This window comes from Anomaloglossus baeobatrachus, chromosome 6, assembly GCF_048569485.1.
Source record: "Anomaloglossus baeobatrachus isolate aAnoBae1 chromosome 6, aAnoBae1.hap1, whole genome shotgun sequence".
In the NCBI taxonomy this organism is placed as follows: Eukaryota; Metazoa; Chordata; class Amphibia; order Anura; family Aromobatidae; genus Anomaloglossus; species Anomaloglossus baeobatrachus.
The window spans coordinates 42,988,433-43,013,032 of NC_134358.1; the positions used below are offsets into that span (position 1 = coordinate 42,988,433).

The 24,600-nt window shown below is 47.2% G+C and overlaps 1 protein-coding gene across 5 annotated transcripts in view; it reads left to right on the top strand.

Annotated features, from left to right (window-relative positions):
- LOC142317006 (uncharacterized) overlaps positions 1–24,600 on the top strand; it is a 378,054-nt gene that overhangs the window by 278,759 nt on the left and 74,695 nt on the right. For all 5 annotated transcript variants that reach the window (XR_012754656.1, XM_075352880.1, XM_075352879.1 and 2 more), the window contains 2 exons: positions 5,924–6,094; positions 17,973–18,091. Coding sequence is in view for 4 of the 5 variants with exons in the window: in XM_075352880.1 (XP_075208995.1) it covers positions 5,924–6,094; positions 17,973–18,091 (290 nt within the window). In the remaining variant the exon portion in view is untranslated. The remainder of the gene's footprint in view (positions 1–5,923; positions 6,095–17,972; positions 18,092–24,600) is intronic.

Genomic DNA, 24,600 nt, shown 5'->3' on the forward strand with positions numbered 1-24,600 from the left:
CTGTATCAAAGATTAAATGTGAGGTCTGTGTGACTTTCCCAGTAATATAGACTGGATGTGAGGTCTGTGTGTCTCTCCCAGTAATATAGGCTGGATGTGAGCTTCGTGTGTCTCTACCAGTAATATAGGCTGGATGTGAGCTCTGTGTGTTTCTCCCAGTAATATAAGCTATATGTGAGGTATGTGTGTATTTCCCAGTAATATAGGCTGGATGTGAGCTCTGTGTCTCTCCCAGTAATATAGGCTGGATGTGAGCTTTTTGTATCTATTCCAGTAATATAGGCTGGATGTGAGCTCTGTGTCTCTCCCAGTAATATAGGCTGGATGTGAGCTTTTTGTATCTATTCCAGTAATATAGGCTGGATGTGAGCTCTGTGTCTCTCTCAGTAACATAGGCTGGATGTGAGCTTTGTGTGTGTCTCCCAGTAATATAGGCTGGATGTGAGCTCTGTGTCTCTCAGTAATATAGGCTGGATGTGAGATCTGTGTGTCTCTCCCAGTAATATAGGCTGGATGTGAGATCTGTGTGTCTCTCCCAGTAATATAGGCTGTATGTGCGGTATGTGTGTATTTTCCAGTAATATAGGCTGGATGTGAGATCTGTGTATCTCTCTCAGTAATCTAGGCTGGATGTGAGCTCTGTGTGTCTCTCCCAGTAATATAGGCTGGATGTGAGCTCTGTGTGTGTCTCCCAGTAACATAGGCTAGATGTGAGCTCTGTGTGTCTCCCAGTAATATAGACTGGATGTGAGCTCTGTGTGTCTCCCCAGTAATATAGGCTGGATGTCAGCTCTGTGTGTCTCTCCCAGTAATATAGGCTGGATGTGAGCTCTGTGTGTCTCTCCCAGTAACATAGGCTGGATGTGAGCTCTGTGTGTCTCTCCTAGTAATATAGGCTGGATGTGAGCTCTGTGTGTCTCTCCCAGTAATATAGGCTGGATGTGAGCTCTGTGTGTCTCTCACAGTAGTATAGGCTGGATGTGAGCTCTGTGTGTCTCTCCCAGTAATATAGGCTGAATGTGAGCTCTGTGTGTCTCTCACAGTAATATAGGCTGGATGTGAGCTCTGTGTGTCTCTCCCAGTTATATAGGCTGGATGTGAGCTCTATGTGTCTCTCCCAGTAATATAGGCTGGATGTGAGCTCTGTGTGTCTCTCCCAGTAATATAGGCTGGATGTGAGCTCGGTGTGTCTCTCCCAGTAATATAGGCTGGATGTGAGCTCTGTGTGTCTCTCCCAGTAATATAGGCTGGATGTGAACTCTGTGTGTCTCCCAGTTATATAGGATGGATGTGAGCTCTGTGTGTCTCTCCCAGTAATATAGGCTGGATGTGAGCTCTGTATGTCTTTCCAGTAATATAGGCTGGATGTGAGCTCTGTGTGTCTCTCCAGTAATATAGGCTGGATGTGAGCTCTGTGTGTCTCTCCAGTAATATAGGCTGGATGTGAGTTCTGTGTGTCTCTCCAGTAATATAGGCTGGATGTGAGCTCTGTGTCTCTCCAGTAATATAGGCTGGATGTGAGCTCTGTGTGTCTCTCCAGTAATATAGGCTGGATGTGAGCTCTGTGTGTCTCTCCAGTCATATAGGCTGGATGTGAGCTCTGTGTGTCTCTCCCAGTAATATAGGCTGGATGTGAGCTCTGTGTGTCTCTCCAGTAATATAGGCTGGATGTGAGCTCTGTGTCTCTCCAGTAATATAGGCTGGATGTGAGCTCTGTGTGTCTCTCCCAGTAATATAGGCTGGATGTGAGCTCTGTGTGTCTCTCCAGTAATATAGGCTGGATGTGAGCTCTGTGTGTCTCTCCAGTAATATAGGCTGGATGTGAGCTCTGTGTGTCTCTCCAGTAATATAGGCTGGATGTGAGCTCTGTGTGTCTCTCCAGTAATATAGGCTGGATGTGAGCTCTGTGTGTCTCTCCCAGTAATATAGGCTGGATGTGAGCTCTGTGTGTCTCTCTAGTAATATAGGCTGGATGTGAGCTCTGTGTGTCTCTCCAGTAATATAGGCTGGATGTGAGCTCTGTGTGTCTCTCCAGTAATATAGGCTAGATGTGAGCTCAGTGTGTCTCTCCCAGTAATATTGGCTGGATGTGAGGTCTGTGTGTCTCTCCCAGTAATATAGGCTGGATGTGAGCTCTGTGTGTCTCTCCCAGTAATATAGGCTGGATGTGAGCTCTGTGTGTCTCCCAGTAATATAGGCTGGATGTGAGCTCTGTGTGTGTCTCCCAGTAATATAGGATGGATGTGAGCTCTGTGTGTGTCTCCCAGTAATATAGGTTGGTTGTGAGATCTGTGTGTGTCTCCCAGTAATATAGGCTGGATGTGAGCTCTGTGTCTCTCCCAGTAATATAGGCTGGATGTGAGCTCTGTGTATCTCCCAGTAATATAGGCTGGATGTGAGCTCTGTGTATATCTCCCAGTAATATAGGCTGGATGTGAGCTCTGTGTGTCTCCCAGTAATATAGGCTGGATGTGAGCTCTGTGTGTCTCTCCCAGTAATATAGGCTGGATGTGAGGTCTGTGTGTCTCCCAGTAATATAGGCTGGATGTGAGGTCTGTGTGTGTTTCCCAGTAATATAGGATGGATGTGAGCTCTGTGTGTCTCTCCCAGTAATATAGGCTGGATGTGAGCTCTGTGTGTCTCCCAGTAATATAGGCTGGATGTGAGCTCTGTGTGTCTCTCCCAGTAATATAGGCTGGATGTGAGCTCTGTGTGTCTCTCCCAGTAATATAGGCTGGATGTGAGCTCTGTGTGTCTCTCACAGTAATATATCTAAAATAACAGTTGCACTCAAGTAAAGGGAAGGAGAAAAAAAACAAGAATGTAGATGGTGAATATTGGAATATGAATACGCATTACTGCCAAGAAAACATGAAAAAAAATGTTAGATGAAAAATATGAGTTACTTAGCAAATAAAGGTTGTCAAATGTACTTGTGCCCAGACACCACGTCAAGTTGTAACTCTTATCTGGGGCCTACTCTAATTTTTTATGGCCCTCTTTTACAAACTGAACTTGTTGGAATAGAACCTGCAAAAGGAAAATTAAAAACACCTGAAATTAACTGGGAGGAGTGCGCAAAGGACAGGACTCCATAATACAAACTAGAAAAATTACCGGCACTTCCTAATCTCATAATCTGAACTGGTGCCTACTGAACATGACATACAATATCTAAAATAACACATATATATATTGTATGTCATGTTCGGTATGCACCAGTTCAGACTATGAGATTAGGAAGTGCCAGCAATTTTTTCTAGTGCACATTGCTTACTTTTTACTTGCAGATTTGGTGCAGAAAATGATCTGCAGCTTGTAAATTGTTGGTGCGTGTGTTCCTGCGTTTTTTAGCCCTTCCACCCATTGACTTAAAAAAAAACAACGCATGACACAAAAACGTACCAAACCGCATGCCTTTTTTTGGGCATTTTTCTGCTTGAAGGTCTTGCAAAAAATTTCTGTACCCAATCTGCAATGTGCACACATCAGTACTAATATGAATTATATTGGTGGGTCTAAAGTTTGAGTTTGTAGGTGACGAGTTATGGTTTCTATCTCTATTGTACAGTAGATTTTTTTGCTTTTCATTCCCATCTTCTCTCATTTGCAGTGGATGTCTGAATTTTAGGTTTCTCAGCTCCAGAACTCTACACATTGGAGAGATTAGAGACGCTCGGAAATTAAATCCTTCAATTACTTTCCATTTCTTGAGCTTTAGAAAACCTTTAAACTCACAGCTTGATAATTGAGAGATTAATTTCTCATTTTAATGTATTAATATAAACAGTGTAAAACGTCCCAAGGCGCTGTGTTTTACTCACTGGAGTCAATCACTCAGCGTACGGCAAAGGTCAGAGGTTTAATCCTAATTAATAAGTGATACATTTTTTACTTTCAATATTAAATTGAAATGAATGGATCATATAGGTTACACTACGGCTATTTTTTGTGAACAGTATTACATATACTGCGTGATTGTAATGTACACCAAGAGTACTGACATTAGACCCTATTTTTCGTTGTATTAACATTTTATTTAAAGGGTGTGTATACTTTTGCAACAGTTTTGTTTGTTTAGCTCCAACATATCTTAAAGGGAATCTGTCTGCAGATTTTTGCTATGCAATCTGATGTAGAGGCAGAAATCCTGATTCCAGTGATGTATCAATTAGTTTACTTTGTGCACCAAATATGATAGAATCACAGTTTTCTCTGCTGCAGATCTAGCAGAGCTCAGATTACTGAGTTGTGTATAAATTCACCCATGACACTGATTGGTAGGTCTCTGTGTATAACCCCGCCAACACCACAATAGCTTTCAGAGTGCACAAAAAGCTGCCAATCAGTGTTGGGGGCATGGTGGGATCAGGAGGCACAAGACACCTAGCCCTTTAGTCATAAACCCGTGCTGATGAAACACTGATTTTATTCACAGCCTAGTAAGTGACACATCACTGAGATTAGGCTCTCTTCCCCTATATCATGGTGTTCTCAGATTACGTAGCAAAAACCTGTTGTCATGGGTGTGTCACAGTAGACAGGCAGTCCTGTAGTGTCCATTTGTAGAAGGTGGCAGTGTTTGGTGACACAAACTGCTCCCTGACATTCTATTCCTTATTTCTTGTAAATGGTATGCTATGTATCTTCTCTGTTTGGGGTTAATCCCTTTCCTTTTAGAACCCTGCTGATATCCTCACCTTTTAGCTGTTAATCATCACCACTTTCCCTTGAATCCTTAAATACCCTCATTTCCCCTTGGTATTTTCTGGTGATAGTTATGTTCCTTTACAGGCCTTGGATGCAAGCAGTCGGCTTGTATTCATCTGTAGAATCATTGTTGTTTGTTTCTGTACTTCTCCCTGAATCTTTTTAGAGATAAGTTGTTTGTATACTTTCCCCTGTGTGTGTTCCCTTTGTGTTTTTTAGAACTCGTTGGGGTTGACTAAGTGCTCATCCCATCCGTTCCTTATCTAGGTCCCAGTTCAGGGTCAGCCAGGACCAGGTATCCTGCTCGGCGCTTAGGTACGGAAGCTATTTAGGATGGTCAGGGGCCAGCGGAAGGTTTGGCCAGGGGTCAGCATCTCCCCCTTCCCTAAACACAAGGTTTTTTTTTACTTCCCTGTTGCCGTACACATGATACTTCCCCATACCTAGTGTGACACCTTCTGACAGATTCCCTTTGATGAAGAAAATTTAAAGATAATGGTGATTGCAAATATCTTTTGGTTTTGTCTAAACAGTATTATAGGAGAAGCTATTATGAAGGGACATTTTAAAGTAATTTTTCCTTATGCCTATATTTCTATCAAACGTGTTGCAGGATATGTGATTCACTTGGCACATCTTTAGGCTATGTGCGCACTAGAAAAGGGACTTTTCTTAAGAAAAATCCGCACCCTCTGGCAGAATACCGCACCCACGGCAGAAACCGCGGTAAAACCGCACCCGCGTTTTTTGCCGCAGTATTACCGCGGTTTTTCCCCGGGTTGGGCCCTGTGGTTTTTTACCATTATCTATGGCAAAAACCGCAGTTTCCTGCAGAAAAGAAGTGACATGCTCATTCTTTTTGCTGCAAAAATTCTGCAGCAAAACCCTGTAGGGTAAAAAAAACGCAGTGTGCGCACAGCATTTTCTTTTACCATAGGTTTTGCTGGGGAATGACTGCAGAAAGGTTATGAACATTTTCTGCAGCAATTCATGCAACAAAACTGCGGCAAAAACCGCAGCGTGCGCACAGGGCCAGAGATATTACACTACTGTCTAGAAATGCTCCTCCATGTCTTGGCATGTTCTTTCGATATGCCACATAATTATGACAATGGAGTACCCCTTTAACCCATTTTTTTGTACCCCAAAAATACTGAGTTTATACATACGATTGTTTCCTATATAAAAATTTGCTATTTTTTATCTTCCCCAGGAATGTCTTTGACTGGATCGTGTACTTTCTGCTTCTGGCTGTCATCCTCACACATATAGCGGATGTAGTTGTGCAGCACAATTCTGACCTACATGTGTCTCATGTGCGAGTCTTTGCAGTCACCATTGTCTTCCTCTGGCTGCGGCTAATGAAACACGCCAGAGCAATCCGGTAAGCAGTAGGATAATTATTCTGCATCTATCTATCTATGGCTATGTGCACACACTGCGTTTTTTTGACGCTGCGTTTTTCTGCGTTTTTGGCCGCTAAAAACGCAGAAAAACACACCCGCGGAAAAAAGCGACAAAAAACGCATGCATTTTTACCGCAACTCGGTGCGTTTTTGGCTGCGTTTTGCTGCGTTTTTGATCTCTGCGGTTTTCCAATGCATTGCATGGGGGGAAAACGCAGCAAAACGCAGGAAAGAATTGACATGTCCATTTTTTTTTTTTTTTAAGCTCAAAAACTCAGTTAAAAACAAAGTTGTGTGCGGACAGAAAAAATGAAAACTCATAGACTTTGCTGGGGGAGCAAAGTCATGCAGTTTTGAGGCCAAAAACGCACCCGAAAAACGTGGAAAAACGTCGCGAAAAACACACTATGTGAACTTACCCTATCACTAGTCTCTCAGTCAGCAGTATATATCTATCCATACTTCTTTACCTTAACATTTATATAATTAACATAATAGACTAATGATAAAAGAAACACTTGATCATTGTGTTATTCGGATGCCGTCTATCCCGTTTATCTGGGATTCCAATGGAAGTTCCATGGTATTACTTAGCATAGACCACTGAATAGAAGGAAATCAGGCCTTAAAGGGTTATTTTCATGTTATAAAATTGAAAAAGAAAACCAAAAAAGTGAGGCGGAGTATGAGTTGTTGTACATGCAACTTGTAAAGCTGGGTTCACACATAGCGACAGCGACAACGACGTCGCTGTTACGTCACCATTTTCTGTGACGCAACAGCCACCTTGTAAGTCGCTGTTATGATCGCTGCTTAGCTGTCAAACACAGCAGATGCAGCAGCGATCATAATGTCGCTGTGCTTCGTGTGCAGAGAGCAGGGAGCCGCGCACACTGCTTAGCGCTGGCTCCCTGGACTCCTAGCTACAGTACACATCGGGTTAATTACCCGATGTGTACTGCAGTTACATGTGCAGAGAGCAGGGAGCCGCGCACACTGCTTAGCACTGGCTCCTTGCTCTCCTAGCTACAGTACACATTGGGTTAATTACCCGATGTGTACTGCAGCTACATGTGCAGAGAGCAGGAGCCGGCACTGGCAGCGAGGGCGGACGCTGGTAACGAAGGTAAATATCGGGTAACCAGGGAAAGGTCTTCCCTTGGTTACCCGATGTTTACGCTGGTTGTAACGCCGGCTCCTGCTCCCTGCTCGCTTCATTTCGTCGCTCTCTCGCTGTCACACACAGCGATGTGTGCGTCACAGCGGGAGAGTGACGACCAAAAAATGAAGCTGGACATTCAGCAACGACCGGCGACCTCACAGCAGAGGCCAGGTCGTTGCTGGATGTCACACACAGCGACTGCGACGTTCACACTGGCCATAAGACAAAGAAAACCTAAGATAAAATAATGAAATTTGGCACCTTAAGCTTTACATGTTACGATTTCGCATACGATATCGTATGCGATCGTAACCGCCCTCATCGTATGTGCGGCACGTTCAATTTTGTTGAATCTGTCGCACAAACGATTAACCCCCCGTCACACGCACTTACCCATCCATACGACCTCGATGTGGGCGGTGAACATCCTCTTCCTGAAGGGGGAGGGACGTTCGGCGTCACATCGACGTCACGCGGCAGCCGGCCAATAGAAGCGGAGGGGCGGAGATGAGCGGGACCTAAACATCCCGCCCACCTCCTTCCTTCCGCATTGCTGGCCTGGAACCGCAGGACGCAGGTAAGATCTGTTCATCGTTCCCAGGGTGTCACACACTGCAATGTGCGCTACCCCGGGTACGATGAACAACCTGACATTCAATTTATGAGGAATGAACGACGTGCGTGCGATGAATGTTTTACCGTTCATTCGCAATCGCACGTAGCTGTTACACACTACAATGTAACTTACGATGCCGGATGTGCGTCACTTACGACGTGACCCCGCCGACACATCGTAAGATATATTGTAGTGTGTAAAGCGGGCTTTAGGGGCTCTCCAATGTGACATGGCACCTTCAAACCATCTCAGTAAAATTTGAAGTCCAATATGGCACTCGTCCTTTTCTAAGCTTTACACTGTGCCTCAAAAGTTGTACCGTCCGTTGCCTCTTATTAGCCCTTTTAAAAATGTATACTTTGAGCTAAAGAAACTTAACATTTCAGTTAATAACAGGTAATTTTTTATTTTCACAACCCAATCTTGCACAATTCTTTGAATCACCTGAGGGTTAAAATTGCTCATTAGACCCATAGATGAATTCTTTGAGACGTGTAGTTTACAGAATAGGTTCACTCGTGGGAATTATTACTCTTTTGTCATGTCAGGGGCTCTTCAAATGGGACATGGCATCAACAATTTATTCCAGTCAAAATGGCACTCCAAAATTCAAGTAGCGCTCCTTCCCTTCTGCGCTTTTTGGTGTTCCCAAACAGTAGTTTGCAACCACATATGGAGTATTGTAGTACTCAGGAGACAATGCAGCACAAATTGTGGGGTCCATTTTCTCCTTCTACACTTGTGGAAATGAAAAATTTGGGGCTAAAGCAAAATATTTGTGGAAAAAGTGTATTTTTTCCATATGCAATAAAGTCCTGTGAAGCACCTGTGGGTTCAAGATGGTCACCACATACCTTGGATTCCTTGAGGGGTTTAGTTGCCAAAATGGTGTCAATTGTGGGGTGTTTCTATTGTTTTGCTACCTTTTGGACTCTTCAAAAGCAAAATGGCATCTATTCTAATAAAAAAAAAGTGTGCTCCAAAATTCAAATGGTATTCCTTTCCTTTCTAGCTCTACCGTACACCCAAACAGTAGTTTTCCACCACATATGGGGTATCAGTGTACTCAGCTGAAATTGCACAGCAACTTTTACCTTCCATTTTCTACTGTTACCCTTGAAAAAATGAAAAATTTGGGGCTAATGCAAAAATTTTGTGGAAAAAAAAAATTTGTTTACACTTTTTTTTTTAATTCCTGTATAACACCTGAATGTTCAACAAACTTCCGAAATGTGCATTTGAAAAGCCTGAAGGATGCAATTATTAAAATGGGGTGATTGACATATAGGTCAGAAAGTTACTTCAAATATGAAGTTAACTCTAATAAAATGCGTTTTTGTAAATTTTGTTGGAAAAATTAAAAATTGCTGCTAAACTTTTAACCCTTTTATGTTTCTAATAAAAAAAGGTTTAAAAAATGCTGATGTAAAGTACATTTGTGTAAAGTGTTACTTATTTATTTTATTGGTATGACAATCTGTTTTAAGGGCATAAAAAAGTTCAAAAATTGCAAAATTTTCATCAAATTTTCATTTTTTTCATAAGTAAATGCAAATCATAGCAACCTAACTTCATCAATAATATGACGAACAATCTGTCACAAAGAAAAATCTCAGAATCACTGGGATATGTTGAATCATTACAGAGTTATTACTACATATAGTGACACGGGTCAGAATTGAAAAATGTTGCCTGGTCAGGAAGGTGAAAACAGGCTTCTTCGGTAAAGGGGTAAACTACGTTTTCTCTAACGTTGGAGTGTTTTCGATAAAAAAAACGCACCTGGCACTTGTGCATCGAGGCTCTGATTCATTCTACATGTGGCATGGGCCCCATGAATCGATTCTGCAGTCCTGTAAGTAGATGAATGGGGTTCAGTCATGATGCCAGAACTATAGAAAACACAAGTGGACCGCACATCCAAAAATCAGACATCGATCTAGTGCCGCTAGGCAAAAATTTACAAAACTGAACATGAGGTTCTTAGTTTAATATTCTGATCAGACAGTATGAAGCCCATCTCATGGCTAACCTCTCAGTGGGTGCCTCACCTAAAAGGTGCGGCACCATTAGCCAATCACCGTCACATTCAATAGGGCTGGTGACCTGGTGCCCCATAGTATCATAGTTTTTAAGGTTGAAGGGAGACTCTAAGTCCATCTAGTTCAACCCGTAGCCTAACATGTTGATCCAGAGGAAGGCAAAAAAAAACCCAATGTGGCAAACAAGTTCCAATGGGGAAAAAATTTCCTTCCTGACTCCACATCCGGCAATCAGACTAGTTCTCTGGATCAATACCCTGTCATAAAATCTAATTTACATAACTGTAATATTAAATTTTTCAAGAAAGGCGTCCAGGCTCTGCTTAAATGTTAGTAGTGAATCACTCATTACAACATCATGCGGCAGAGAGTTCCATAGTCTCACTGCTCGTACAGTAAAGAATCCTCGTCTGTGATTATGATTAAACCTTCTTTCCTCAAGACGTAGCGGATGCCCCCGTGTTCCAGTCGCAGGCCTAGGTGTAAAAAGATCTTTGGAAAGGTCTCTGTACTGTCCCCTCATATATTTATACATTGTGATTAGATCCCCCCTAAGCCTTCGTTTTTCCAAACTAAATAACCCCAAGTTTAATAACCTGTCTTGGTATTGCAGCCCCCCCATTCCTCTAATAATCTTGGTGGCTCTTCTCTGCACCCTCTCCAGTTCAGCTATGTCCTTCTTATATATCGGTGACCAGAATTGTACACAGTATTCTAAGTGCGGTCGCACTAGTGACTTGTACAGAGGTAGAACTATATTGTTTTCATGAACACTTATACCTCTTTTAATACATCCCATTATTTTATTAGCCCTGGCAGCAGCTGCCTGACACTGGCCACTAAAGTGAAGTTTACCATCCACCCATACACCCAAGTCTTTTTCTGTGTCTGTTTTACCCAGTGTTCTACAATTAAGTACATAATCATAAATGTTATTTCCTCTACCCAAGTGCATGACCTTACATTTATCTACATTAAACTTCAATTGCCACTTCTCAGCCCAATCCTCCAATTTACATAAATCTCCCTGTAATATAAAATTATCCTCCTCTGTACTGATTACCCTGCAGAGTTCAGTATCATCTGCAAATATTGAAATTCTACTCCGCATGCCCCCAACAAGGTCATTTATAAATATGTTGAAAAGAAGCGGGCCCAATACTGACCCCTGTGGTACCCCACTATGAACTGAGACCCAGTCCGAGTACGTACCATTAATAACCACCCTTTGTTTCCTATCACTGAGCCAGTTTTTAACCCAGTTACACATATTTTCCCCTATCCCCATTATTCTCATTTTATGTACCAACTAGTGATGAGCGAGTACTAAAAAGCTCGGGTGCTCGAGGCTCGGGCCGAGCATCCCAAGATACTCGTGTACTCGGCCCGAGCACCGAGCCCAATGTTATCCTATGGGAGACCCGAGTATTATTCTGAAATGACCACCGGCAGCATGTAGAAACCATAAAACTGTAAATTAAAAAAAAAAACGTGCGTGTGTGTGTAAGCGTGCATATATATATACACGCGGAGTGGAGTGCGGGAGGGGCCGTAGCCGAGCGGGGAAGTGTCGGGCTAAAGGCACGGTCATGCTGTGAGGGCCGGCCAATCACTGCAATTCCACAACAGGGCTGTGGCATTGCAGTGGTCTGCCAGCCAATCCCTGCATAAGGGCTGGCTCTAAAAAGAGCGCCAACATGAAGACCACGAGTACAGCACGAGTATTGCGAGATTACTCGGTCCCCGCCGAGTAGCCCGAGTACAGTGATACTCGTGCGAGTACCGAGTAGTAACAAGCATACTCGCTCATCACTAGTACCAACCTTTTGTGTGGCACCGTATCAAAAGCTTTTGAAAAGTCCATATACACAACATCCACTGCATTTCCCTGGTCCAGGCTTGAACTTACCTCTTCATAGAAGCTGATCAAATTAGTTTGACAGGATCGATCCCTCATAAACCCATGTTGATACTCTGTCATAAGGTTATTTTTCTTGAGATACTCCAGTATAGCATCTCTCAAGAAACCCTCAAGGATTTTACCAACCCTAGAGGTTAAACTTACCGGCCTATAATTTCCCGGCTCAGTTTTTGTCCCCTTTTTGAATATTGGCACCACATTTGCTATGCGCCAGTCCTGCGGTACCGACCCTGTTATTAAGGAATCTGAGAAGATTAAAAATAATGGTCTATCTATCACAGAACTCAATTCCTGTAGTACTCTGGGGTGTAGCCATCCGGGCCCGGAGATTTGTCAACCTTAGTGATTTCGAGGCGGCGGCGTACTTCCTGCTGGGTTAAGCAGGTAATATTCAAGGGTGAATTTATGGTATCACTGGTCATGTCATCTGCCATGGCATTTTCTTGTATAAAAACCGTAGAAAAAAAGTCATTCAGCAGGTTGGCTTTACCCTCATCCCCTTCCACCATTTCACCAAGACTATTTTTAAGGGGGCCAACACTATCGCTTTTCAGTTTTTTACTGTTTATGTAGTTAAAGAATATTTTAGGATTATTTTTACTTTCATCCATGCATTTTTACTTTCATCCATGCATTTTTACTTTCATCCATGCTGCTAGGCTGAATCCCCGTGACTCCAGAAAACGCAATTCCACAAGCACCCAGTACCAACACCAAGTGAATACATCTAAAAAACTCACATTTCACATGTCCTCAGACTGTACAAAACCCACTACCGTGTCACGGAGAACCTCTCAGGGAGTGCCAAAACCTAAAAGGTGTGACGCCGAGCGCCAACCACTAGCAACACCGGCAGGCCGGATGACCTGGTGCCCCACAGCATCCATAATGCTAGGCTGATTACCCATGACTCCAGTCCACACAACTCCATAAGCACAGCAGCAATGGCCACCACCCAGTAACCACTCCAAGCGAATAGATCTAAAAAAACCTCACCTGCCACATGTCCTCAGGCCTGCGACACACATCCGTGCCGCCGGGACGTGTTTGCCATTTTTTACACGTACCGGTGGCACGGAGACACGTACAGCAATGCTACCCTATTGTAGCAGGCACACACACGTAAAACCACACGGAACGTGTGTCCGTGTGCGTTTGTACGTGTGTGCGTTTTTCTACACGCCGACATGTCAGTGTTTTCTCCGGCAGCATGGGTGTCACACGGCCCGCACCCGTACCACACGGGTGTAGTGTGGATGCGATCCCGTCTGACACGCGCCGGAGAAAACACACGTGTCAGAGAGAAAAAAAAAAGAACCTTAACTCACCTTCTCCAGCCCTCCTGTCTCTGCCGCTGCTGTCACTTTCTGCTGACCGCCGCTCATTATTCTCATTTAATATTCACTTCACTGCGGCCGGCAGCAGCAGCAGCGGGGAGACGGCAGGGCTGGAGACCGAAGATCAGCACCACGGACAGCAGCAAGGACCACATGAGTATGTAAATAACCTGTTCTCCGTATGTTATCACGGATGGCATGCGGAGAACACACGTGGCACGTACCAGAGACACGTACTTACCTGCACGCAACACGCAGGGGAAATACGTGTCTCTCGGCACGTGCGTGATTTTCACGTGAGTGTGTCGGAGGCCTCAGACTGTATGAAGCCTTCTACCATGTCCCGGTGAAGGTCTTATTGGGTCCCTAAACTAAGCCGTGCGGCGTCACGCACCAACCACCATTGCAGCAACAGTACATCAGCATAGTGGGTGACCTGGTCCCCTGCAGCACCTATGCTGGTAGGCTGAGTCCCCATGACTCCAGGCCACACCGCCAATGGCCGACACAGACACACACCTCCAACACCAAGTGAATACATCTAAAAACTCCGCTCCTACAATTTCTCAGGCTATGCAATGTGAGCAAAAATATGCAGAACTCCTCTTGCTGTCTCGTTCTAATTTATAAACATCTGGGTCAAATATGAGGAGTGCTGATTCAAGTAAAACAAAAAAAGGGGGGACCGTAAAATGCAATTATTTTTTTTTATATCACATCACTCCTATGATATGGAGACCATTTAGCTAGCGATAAAAAACTGGCTAACACGGTACAAAGATACATTTAGCTAGCTGAATTTTAACTATAAATTATAGTTTTTGGATGCAATATATTTATGACCAGTTTGTTTTTTACTTTGCCTAGATTTAGTTCTAGTGAACCCAGGCGTATGACAATTAGACATACAGTGACAGGGAGAAGGGGCTCTTTGCCTCTGGCTAAAGCATAGGGATAGCAAAGGCAGATGTTCCTGGCGCTAATGGTGCATTATCCATACGTCCGCTGTCAGTCATGGAGGCTCATGCTTTTACATCTCCAGCTGTGATTGATATTTCAGTGACCTCCTCATCATTTATTTCCTCCTGTCAGTGGCATATTGACAGGGGGGAAACAACGATCAGGTCGTTCACTGATCATCAGTCATCATCTGCCCTCATTTATCACAATAAAGGCCCAAGCAAACCTGATAAAAGGGACAAACTAGTAGAAAGGTGAAGGTCATGTTAACCCTACTGTATCAGGTAGAGAAAATCAGATATTATGGAGACTAAAATGTATATATGTTTATATACTGCTCAAATAAGGCTGCACAGAGCGTCACTGGAGCCGGGTAAATGTTTTCTATTTTCAATGCACATTTTTTTCTGGTATGTGTATCACAGACCAAACCATAGTGTAGTCCGTGGGACATCAGTGATGCCAGAAAAAAATGGACTTGTCTCCTTGCGGCAATCACGGACAGGCGTGTACGCCGCACGGAGACACGGTCAGTGAAAAATCACTGATGTGTGAGCAGACCCATTCATTATACACTGTGTGCAGAATTATTGGGCAAATGAGTTTTTTGATCACATGATGTTTTTTATACATGTCATCCTACTCCAAGCTGTATAGGCTGAGAGCCAACTACTAATTAAGTAAATCCGGTGATGTGCATCTCTGTAATGAGGAGGGGTGCGGTGTAATGACCTCAACACCCTATATAAGGTGTGCTTAATTATTAGGCAACTTCCTTTCCTTTGGCAAAATGGGTCAGAAGAGAGATTTGACGGGCTCTGAAAAGACCAAAATTGTGAGATGTCTTGCAGAGGGATGCAGGAGTCTTGAAATTGCCAAACTTTTGAAGCGTGATCACCGAACAATCAAGCGTTTCATGGCAAATAGCCAACAGGGTCGCAAGAAGCGTGTTGGGCAAAAAAGGCGCAAAATAACTGCCCATAAATTTTGGAAAATCAAGCGTGAAGCTGCCAAGATGCCATTTGCCACCAGTTTGGCCATATTTCAGAGCTGCAACATTACTGGAGTATCAAAAAGCACAAGGTGTGCCATACTCAGGGACATGGCCAAGGTAAGGAAGGCTGAAAACCACCACCTCTGACCAAGAAACATAAGATAAACGTCAAGACTGGACCAAGAAATATCTTAAGACTGATTTTTCAAAGGTTTTATGGACTGATGAAATGAGAGTGACTCTTGATGGACCAGATGGATGGGCCAGAGGCTGGATCAGTAAAGGGCAGAGAGCTCCACTCCGACTCAGATGCCAGCAAGGTGGAGGTGGGGTACTGGTATGGGCTGGTATCATCAAAGATGAACCTGTGGGACCTTTTTCGGGTTGAGGATGGAGTGAAGCTCAACTCCCAGACCTACTGCCAGTTTCTGGAAGACAACTTCTTCAAGCAGTGGTACATGAAGTCGGTATCGTTCAAGAAAAACATGATTTTCATGCAGGACAATGCTCCATCACATGCATCCAACTACTCCACAGCGTGGCAGGCCAGTAAAGGTCCAAGCTCTGCTACATCTACAACAAAAAAAACTGTTGTTCTATCACAACTGCAACAAGCAGCCCAGTATTGTTATTAGTGATGAGCAAACTCGCAGATAACCGGGGCCGGCGGGTCCATGTTATCTGGTTTTTAAAACCCGGTTTCGGGCCAGATTCCGGTCCCTATACAAGTCTATGGGGACCAGAATCCAGCGGTTTAAAACTGTTGGTAAAAGGGATAGGAGCAGGCACGCTGTACTTACCGAGGCCCTGGGTCATCTGTCACTGCTTTCAGGCTGAGCATTCACTTCCGGGGCTGATAATTTACCTTCATTGCATATGCACTGCTTTCCCAGCATACCGGTGTCTGTGATTGGTTGCATTCAGACCAGCCTCCAGCCTGTGTAACTGCATATCTGATGCTTTTAATCACAGACGATGTGTGTGGGTCAGTATTGTACAGTAAAGATAAATAAATAAAACAATTGGTGTAGGACCCCATATTATGATACCCAGCACAGGTCAAGCCACCGTCTACAGGCTGCAGTCCCCAGCTCCCCAGCCGTACATCTATCTTGGCTGTGTATCAAAATAAGAGGAACCGTAGTGGCTTTTTTTTTTAAATTATTTCAATAAATAACAAAAAAAAAAAAAACCAACATGCAGTTCTCCCCAAGTTTGATACCCAGCCGTGATAAAGTCCAACAGCTGGGGGCTGGTATGCTCAGATTGGGGAGTCCCATGGTTATTAGGAGCCCTCCAGCATAAGAATAGCAGCCTACAGCCGCCCCAGAATTGTCGCATCCATTAGATGCGACAATCCCGGCACTTTACCCAGCTCTATCTGATTGCCCTGGTGCAGTGGCAATCAGGGTAATAAGGGGTTAATGACAAGGCATAACTGTCATCAAGCCCAGAATTAGTGATGGGTAGGGGTCTTTGAGACACACCATCACTAATCCTATAAGTAAAAAAAAATAAACACAGAAAAAAATTCTTTATTTGAAATAAAAGATTGCACCCTCTTTCCCCTCTTTATTAACCCCAAGAAGACCTTTGAAGTTCCCGCTAATTCACACGACTTCCAACGACGGTCCTGGCTCTGCTACATAATAATAATCTTAATAATAATCTTTATTTCTATAGCGCCAACATATTCCACAGCGCTTTACAATTCAGGAGGCTCATATACATATACATATCATATACTGTACATAAACATATACAAACAAGTAACAATTATAGAAGATACAATATTTAAAGGGAAAAATGGCAACCCTGCTCGTGAGAGCTTACAATCTACAATGAGATGGGGGGAGGGGGAAGGTACAAGTGCTTATTTACAATGACAATCCAGCCATCTCATGGGGGATAGATAATGGCTTCCTGGACCAGTTGGCCAGAGCCTTGAGATGCATTTGGGTGCCATGGAGCCAGGAGAGACTGAAAACATGTCCGAACTCTCCAGGATCTGGGAAACACTGTCAAGGGGGACCTGGCTGGCAGAAGTGATGTCACTCAGATAACCGAAGGTCATACCCGGGTTCCCACGGTATGACCTCAGGTGACCTGCGTAACACACTCTGTCTTAAAGTGCAGGGCCATGCCACGCACCCCGCCAGCCATTTAGCGGTGACAGTGCCGAATGGGGGTCGGAGTGCAGGGCTGCCCCGCACCGCCCTTGATCCGGCCAGCACTGTCACTGTTAAAGTGCGGAGCCGTGCACCCCGCCAGTCCTTGTGCAGTGACATTGCCGACCGGGGTTGGGGAGGGCAGGGCAGCCCGGCACCCCCCTTCCCCCAGCCGCCACTGCCACTGTCCCTTTTAAGCTGCTGCCAAAATATTCTTAGGATAGGTCATCAATAGCTGATCGTAGGGATCTGACACAACATACAGAGATGAAACAGGAGAGCTCCATACTCTATGTATTGTCTTTTCCATGATCCTGCAGCTTGGATTACATTCAGCAGTAGGGAAACCCTGAAAGGGGGTAATTTTGGGGGGAGTTTTCCAACAAAAAGGATTGTAGGATGATGTTATAATGTACCATTTACAGTGTGTCCACCCACATCCTGTCCACCGCCTTTAACTTGAGAACGTCGGCAGCTATAGGAATAGAAGTGGTGTCTAGGTATAGTAAAGTAGCCATGCGCTATGCAATGAAACCACCTATTGCATACGTATTATGTGTGCATCTAATCTCTATATACCAAGACCAGACGTATGTCACATATATTAGCATGCTTAGCGCTTTTTGTAACATTTTCTTTTTATTATTTTTTATCAGTCTTCTCGGCCCGTTCATTGTGATGCTCGGAAAGATTGTAACCGACATTTTAAAATTCCTGTTTCTGTACGGAGAATTTTACATTCCCTACGCCTGTGCGTTCTGGATCATTTTTGGAGGTAAAGTATTCACATCTTTATTATCTTTTCTATATACAGGATGTTATATTATTTTTGTATACAAGCAAATCAAGGCTATCAAATGCCGGAAGCAAATAATGATTTTCCACTGTTAACTAAGCCGTCTCTTCTGTGCTGCCACCACTACAGCCTGTACCCTGCAGGGGTCACAACCCCTATTACATCCCAGCCAAATAAAATAATTACATGGAATCGATCCAGACACAGATCAGATGCAATGTGCATAATGTGTAAAAAAAAAAAAGAGCAGCCCTTCACATAATAGTGGGATTGCACCACAAAGATAGAAGACTACCGCCATGGAAAAATTGCATTGCGGTGCTAAACATACAAGAAGTGAGATAGTATCCACGCATTGCTTTCAGTCGTCTGGTTTACCTCGTTACATTTTATATGTAAATTAGTTTATTGAATCCTCTATCAACACCTGTGAGTGATATTATTGAGAAGTGGAAGCAACTGCAGCAACTCCTCCATGAAGTAACGTTACAGAGTGGGGGGCCGAGTGCTGAGAAGCAGAGAGCAAAAAAGTCGCCAACGCTCTGATGACCCCATAACTGCAGAGTCCAGACCTCCTCTGGTGACATCAGCACAAACACTGTGCAACCCGGGAGCTTCATTGCCGAGCAGCTGCAGCAGCTATACATCACCAAGCACAATGCTGATCCATACATTACCAAGCACAATGTCGAGCAATACATCACCAAGCACAATGCCAAGCCATACATCACCAAGCACAATGCCGAGCCATATATCACCAAGCAGAATACTGAGCCATACATTACCAAGCACAATGTCGAGCCATACATCACCAAGCACAATGCCGAGCCATACATCACCAAGCACGATGCCGAGCTGTACATTACCAAGCACAATGTCGAACAATACATCACCAAGCACAATGCTGAGCCATACATCACCAAGCACAATGCTGAACCATACATTACCAAGCACAATGTCGAGCAATACATCACCAAGTGTGACGCGCTGGGCAAGCCAGGGGTCACAGGTCACAACACCACCACACCCCACACTCCAGGTAGGCACATCACAGCTAAACTACAAATCCTTGTTGCCTTCCTCCAGAAGCTGATGATCCACACCAGGGGGTGGGCCAGGCGGTTGGCTCTGCCCACCGAGGAGGTCACAGTTCTGGAGGCGGGAGAAACCAGGCAGATTAGCTCAGGGGGAGCTTGAGTGAGGAGCTAAGTGAAGGAGTAAACAAGTAGTGAAAGTAGAAAAGTGGTAAAGGAGGAAAGCAAGTGAGGTGACAAGAAGGAAGGAAAGCCTGAAGGGTCCAGCTTTGTGTAGGGCCAGATCAGCAAGGTCAGCGACGGCGGTGACTGTCTGGAGGGGGACCGTTTGGAAGTTCCTGGAAGGACCCCGTTGGCTGTGTGCCCGGTGGTCTGGAGCAGTGTTCCGAAGGACAGTCAGCACCAGGGCAGGGGCCTCTCGGACCCCGGCAAGGCTAGGAGTCGCCAAATTTGCCGAATCCGTCAGTGAAGGGGACGTAGATCCCCCAGCAACCAAGTCCCGATTGAAGGCAACAGTCCAACCTGAAGCAGAGAGACACCGCCACCGCCAAGGCACCAGTTTCTCAGGGCCAGCGCCTGCGGGCAAAGAGTAGAGCTCCTCCGGCCCAGATTGTAGTCGGGGAGCGGGTAACCGGAGGGAATCCACCGCTACCACAAGTCAACCATAGGTGCAAGGAAGAGGGACATCACCGTCACCTACCGGGAGAGCAGGTGCAGCCGTCTGTGGGACCGTCCTATCAGCCGTTTGGTTTACCGTACAAACTGTGTCCGTGTCTCAGGCTGAGTGAGTACCACAGTGCCGCAAGGCACAACGCTGCCCCCGCGTCCCTGCGCCCACCAGGCCCCGCACCTCACAAACCATCACCGGGCCCCGGGATCACCAACCCCTGCCCACGGAGGGGCAACACAACACCTGGCTGCTCCGCACCACCATCCCCGGGATCCCCGCATTGAGCAGCGGTGGTGAAATCACCACAACCGTGGGTGGCGTCACGAACTATAACAATCCCCGCACCCAACAAACCCCTTTCACTCACGGGCGAGGAGTGCCGCTCGAGAAAACCCCCGGGATCCGGCCTACGGCTCGAGCCACCACTGAGCAGCGGCCGCCGGACCCGAGCAGAAGGGGGGCGAGCGTAGTGTGCTGACACCCTCCTCCCCGCCCGCGACAACTTGGCGTCACGAACAGGATCTTACCGCTCTGCCGTCTGGTAGAGGTGCGCCTTGTTACCGCCGGAGGTATCCGGCAGAAAAATTTCAGAAGCCGCCATCTTTGGCGCGAAAAGTTCCCGCTCGAGCGTCTTCTCGAGCAGTAGAGGCGCGAAGGCCAAGACCCCGCCCCGAGAGAGGAGGGGCCGGAAAGAGCTAAGGGGGACGGAAACAAGATGTCTGCGCCCGACGGAGCCGCTGGAGGAGCGGTGGTCGCAGCCGCAGCGGCACCCGCGGATGGGAATGGGCCTGCCCAGGTCCCGGCCGTACCGGCGGGAGGTGCCACGGCCCCCGCGCTCGTTCAGGTCATGCCGTTCTCCTTGCCCTATGCGCCCGGAGCTGCCTGGCTACCGCAGTATGACGGGAAACCGGATGCCCTACAGGCCTTCCGGAAAAAGCTTAACCCGTTGCTAGATCTGTACCCCCTGACTGATAAGCAACGGGCAGCGATAGTGCTAGGCCAGCTAACGGGTGCGGCGGAGCAGGAAGCGGAGACCTGGGCCGAGGGGGACCGGCTCTCTGTAGCCACCATCTTTGAGAAGCTACAGACTGCCTTCGAGACCCGGACTGAAGCTGAGCTGAGGATGCAGTTTTACCAGTGCCGGCAACGAGCTGGGGATAGCATTCGGGACTATGCTCTACGTCTGCAGACCGCCCTCCGCACGCTGAAGCGGGCGAACCCTATTAATGAGGCGGATAGCAACAAGATGTTAGTGGAGCAATTTGCGCAGGGGATGAGGTCCCCTGAGGATCGTAAACAACTCCGGCTGTGGGCCCTGGAACATCCTGATGTGGACTTTGCTGTGTTAAAGGAGCGGGCCATTAAAGCACTACAGCCCCCAGCTGCCGAAGTTCTGGAACCCGCCCCGTGGCCCGTTGAGACGGCTCCCGTTGTGGCGGCCTCAGCCAAACCAACCTCTCCAATACCTGCAGCCCCGAGCAGCACGGTGGAAGAACTGGCAGCCCAGGTCCGTCGTATGGACGGAGACCTTGCTAAAATCCTTGCTGCACTACAGCCTCGGACCAGATCTCAGCCTTCAGCACAGATACAGCTTGCTGACAGCCCTGAAGATGTACCCTGGATGCAGCGGAGGGGTGCTAATCCCCCGCGGAGCAGGCCTCCAATCTGCTACAAGTGCCGTAAGCCGGGGCATTACTTTCGAGAGTGCCCGTTAAACGAGCAACCCCTGGGGCCCCGGGCCAATCCTCAGGAGTAGAACCCCGTGGCCCCTCGGACTGGCGGGATCGGTATATCGGAGCTCGACCCATCATTCCCGTGGTTGTGGACGGTATACCGGTGATGGCTCTCTTGGACACTGGATCCCAGGTAACCACCATACCATACACATTGTACCAGCGGTATTGGGGGGCGGACGAGCTGGCACCCCCAGATACTAGTATAACGCTGATTGCTGCCAATGGACTCCCTTTACCCAAGTGGGGTATAAGCAGGTGGCCATGACAGTGGGGCAAGCTGAACTGCAACACCAGGGTATGATTGTGATCATGAATGAGCCCAGTGATCATAACCCGAAGATAGTGCTGGGAACCAATGTGATGGAGCACTGTATGGGTGATGTGTTGGCCCTATTGCAACAGCTGGCCGCCACGGCGGCAGGGAGCCGACAGAGAGCTGTGCAGCGTGAAATTCGTGCCTTGATGTACCGCCAGCATGTGAATTCAACAGGAGGAGAGATTGGTGGCGTGAGAGTGATGGATGCGGCCCCGTTGCTTGTGCCCCCCAGAAGTGATATGATGATCTGGTGTAGGGCAGCCGTAGGACCTCAGGGGCGTGACTACCCTGCCATGATGGAGCCCATACCCTCCGAGCACTGGCCCACCGTAATAGCCGCCCGAGGGGTGGTAGACGTGAAAAAGGGGAGGGTGCCCGTGAGGGTGTTGAATTGTGGGGAGGAAGAGGTCAGGCTCCCCCGGTATGCTACCATCGCCAAACTGCTCACCCTAGACCCTCATACCATCCATGAAACCAGTCCCTCGGTCTCCCCACCTGCTACCAGCACTTCCCCACCGCAGGGGGAGGTGAAAGAGTGGCACGAACAGCTACATGTGGGCACTGACGCTACCCCTACACATCACAAAGCGGGGGTATACAGGGTGGTGCAGGAGTATGAACAGGTATTCAGTAAGCACCCACTAGACTTCGGGCAGATCAAAGGGGTCCAACATCACATCCCCACTGGTGAACACCCCCCTATCAAGGAGAGGTACCGGCCTATTCCCCCTGCACATTACCAGTGTGCCAAAGATATGTTGAGGAATATGAAGGAGGCAGGGGTCATTCGGGATAGCTGTAGTCCCTGGGCCGCTCCGTTGGTACTGGTCAAGAAGAAGGATGGTACCATGCGGATGTGTGTGGACTACCGGAAGATTAATCAGATAACCCACAAAGATGCCTACCCGCTGCCCCGTATTGAAGAATCGTTGGCCGCACTGCGGACGGCAAATTATTTCTCTACCCTGGACCTCACCAGTGGGTACTGGCAAGTGGCCGTGGCCCCAGAAGACCGGGAGAAGACCGCCTTCACCACCCCGATGGGGCTTTGCGAATTCAATAGCATGCCGTTTGGGCTGTGCAATGCCCCTGGGACCTTCCAACGGCTGATGGAGTGCTGTTTGGGACATTTAAACTTCGAGACCGTCCTGCTGTACTTGGATGATGTGATTGTTTATTCCCAGATGTATGAAGCCCATCTGGTGCACCTGGCCGAGGTGTTCGCGTCCCTTGCCAAGTACGGGATGAAATTGAAGCCCTCTAAATGCCACCTGCTGAAGCCCAGGGTGCAGTATCTAGGGCATGTGGTGAGTGCGGATGGTGTCGCCCCCGACCCTGAGAAGATCACTGCCATCCAGAGCTGGCCGAGACCAACTACAGTAAGGGAAGTAAGGCAGTTCCTGGGTCTGGTGGGGTACTACCGGCGCTTCATCAAGGGGTACACGAAGATGGCTGCCTCCATGCAAGACCTCCTCGTGGGACAGACCAAGGGGGGGAGACCAGCCCCACTGGTGTGGGAGGACAGGCATGAGGAGTCCTTCCGTCAGCTGAAGGAGGCTTTGACCGGAGAAGAGGTCCTGGCGTATCCAGACTACGGCTGCCCATTCATTCTCCACACTGATGCCAGCAATGTGGGTTTGGGGGCAGTCCTATCCCAGGTCCAGGAAGGCAAAGAGAAAGTGATTGCCTATGCTAGTCGAAAACTCCGGCCGACCGAAAGGAACCCTGAGAACTATAGCTCTTTCAAGCTTGAGCTCCTGGCACTGGTGTGGGCTATCACCGAGCTGTTCCGCCACTACCTGGCCGCCGCAAAGTTCACCGCTTTTACGGATAACAATCCGTTGACTCACCTGGACACGGCCAAACTGGGTGCATTAGAACAACGGTGGGTAGCCAGACTAGCCAACTACGACTTCACCATCAAATATAGGGCCGGTCGTGTCAACATCAATGCTGATGCCCTCTCTCGAATGCCCCACTTGTCAGAAGGTGAGTGCAAAGATGATGACCTCGAGGAGATCGAGTTGCCTGCATTCCACCGGCCATCAGGTGAGAAGATCCATGTCCATCAACAACGGGTGAATCTGGATCCGCTACCTAGTCAGAAGTGGCAAGAAGCTCAAAATCAGGCGCCTGCGGTCCGCTTGGTCAAGAACCTGGTAGAGCAAGGCGCCGCCGGGATGGACCCTGCCGCCCCAGCGGAGGCCCAACGCTTGTGGAAAGAACGGGCCCGACTGTGCCTGCATCAGGGGAGGCTGTACCGGGAGCTGATTAACCCGAAGACCCACGAGAAGACCCGCCAGCTGGTTATTCCCCAGGCTGATGTGCCCACCGTTCTGCAGGCGTATCATGATGGAGCCGGCCACTTCGGATGGAAGAAGCTGGAGATGCTGTTAAGAGAGCGGTTCTATTGGAGTGGGATGCGGGAGTCGGTGGAAGCCTGGTGTCGAGAATGTGGTCCTTGTACGTTGAGGAGGAAGGATGAAGCTAGCCAGAAGGCCCCCCTGCATCCCATCGTTACACACCAACCGTTGGAGCTGGTCGCCTTGGACCATGTGAAGCTCACCCCCAGCCGAAGTGGGTATACCTATGCTCTGACCATAGTGGACCATTATTCTCGGTTCATGGTGGTTGTCCCGGTCAAGGACTTAACCGGCCGTACCGCTGTGAGAGCGTTCCAGGCGTACTTCTGTCGGCCCCATGGATACCCTGAGAGGGTGCTCACCGACCAA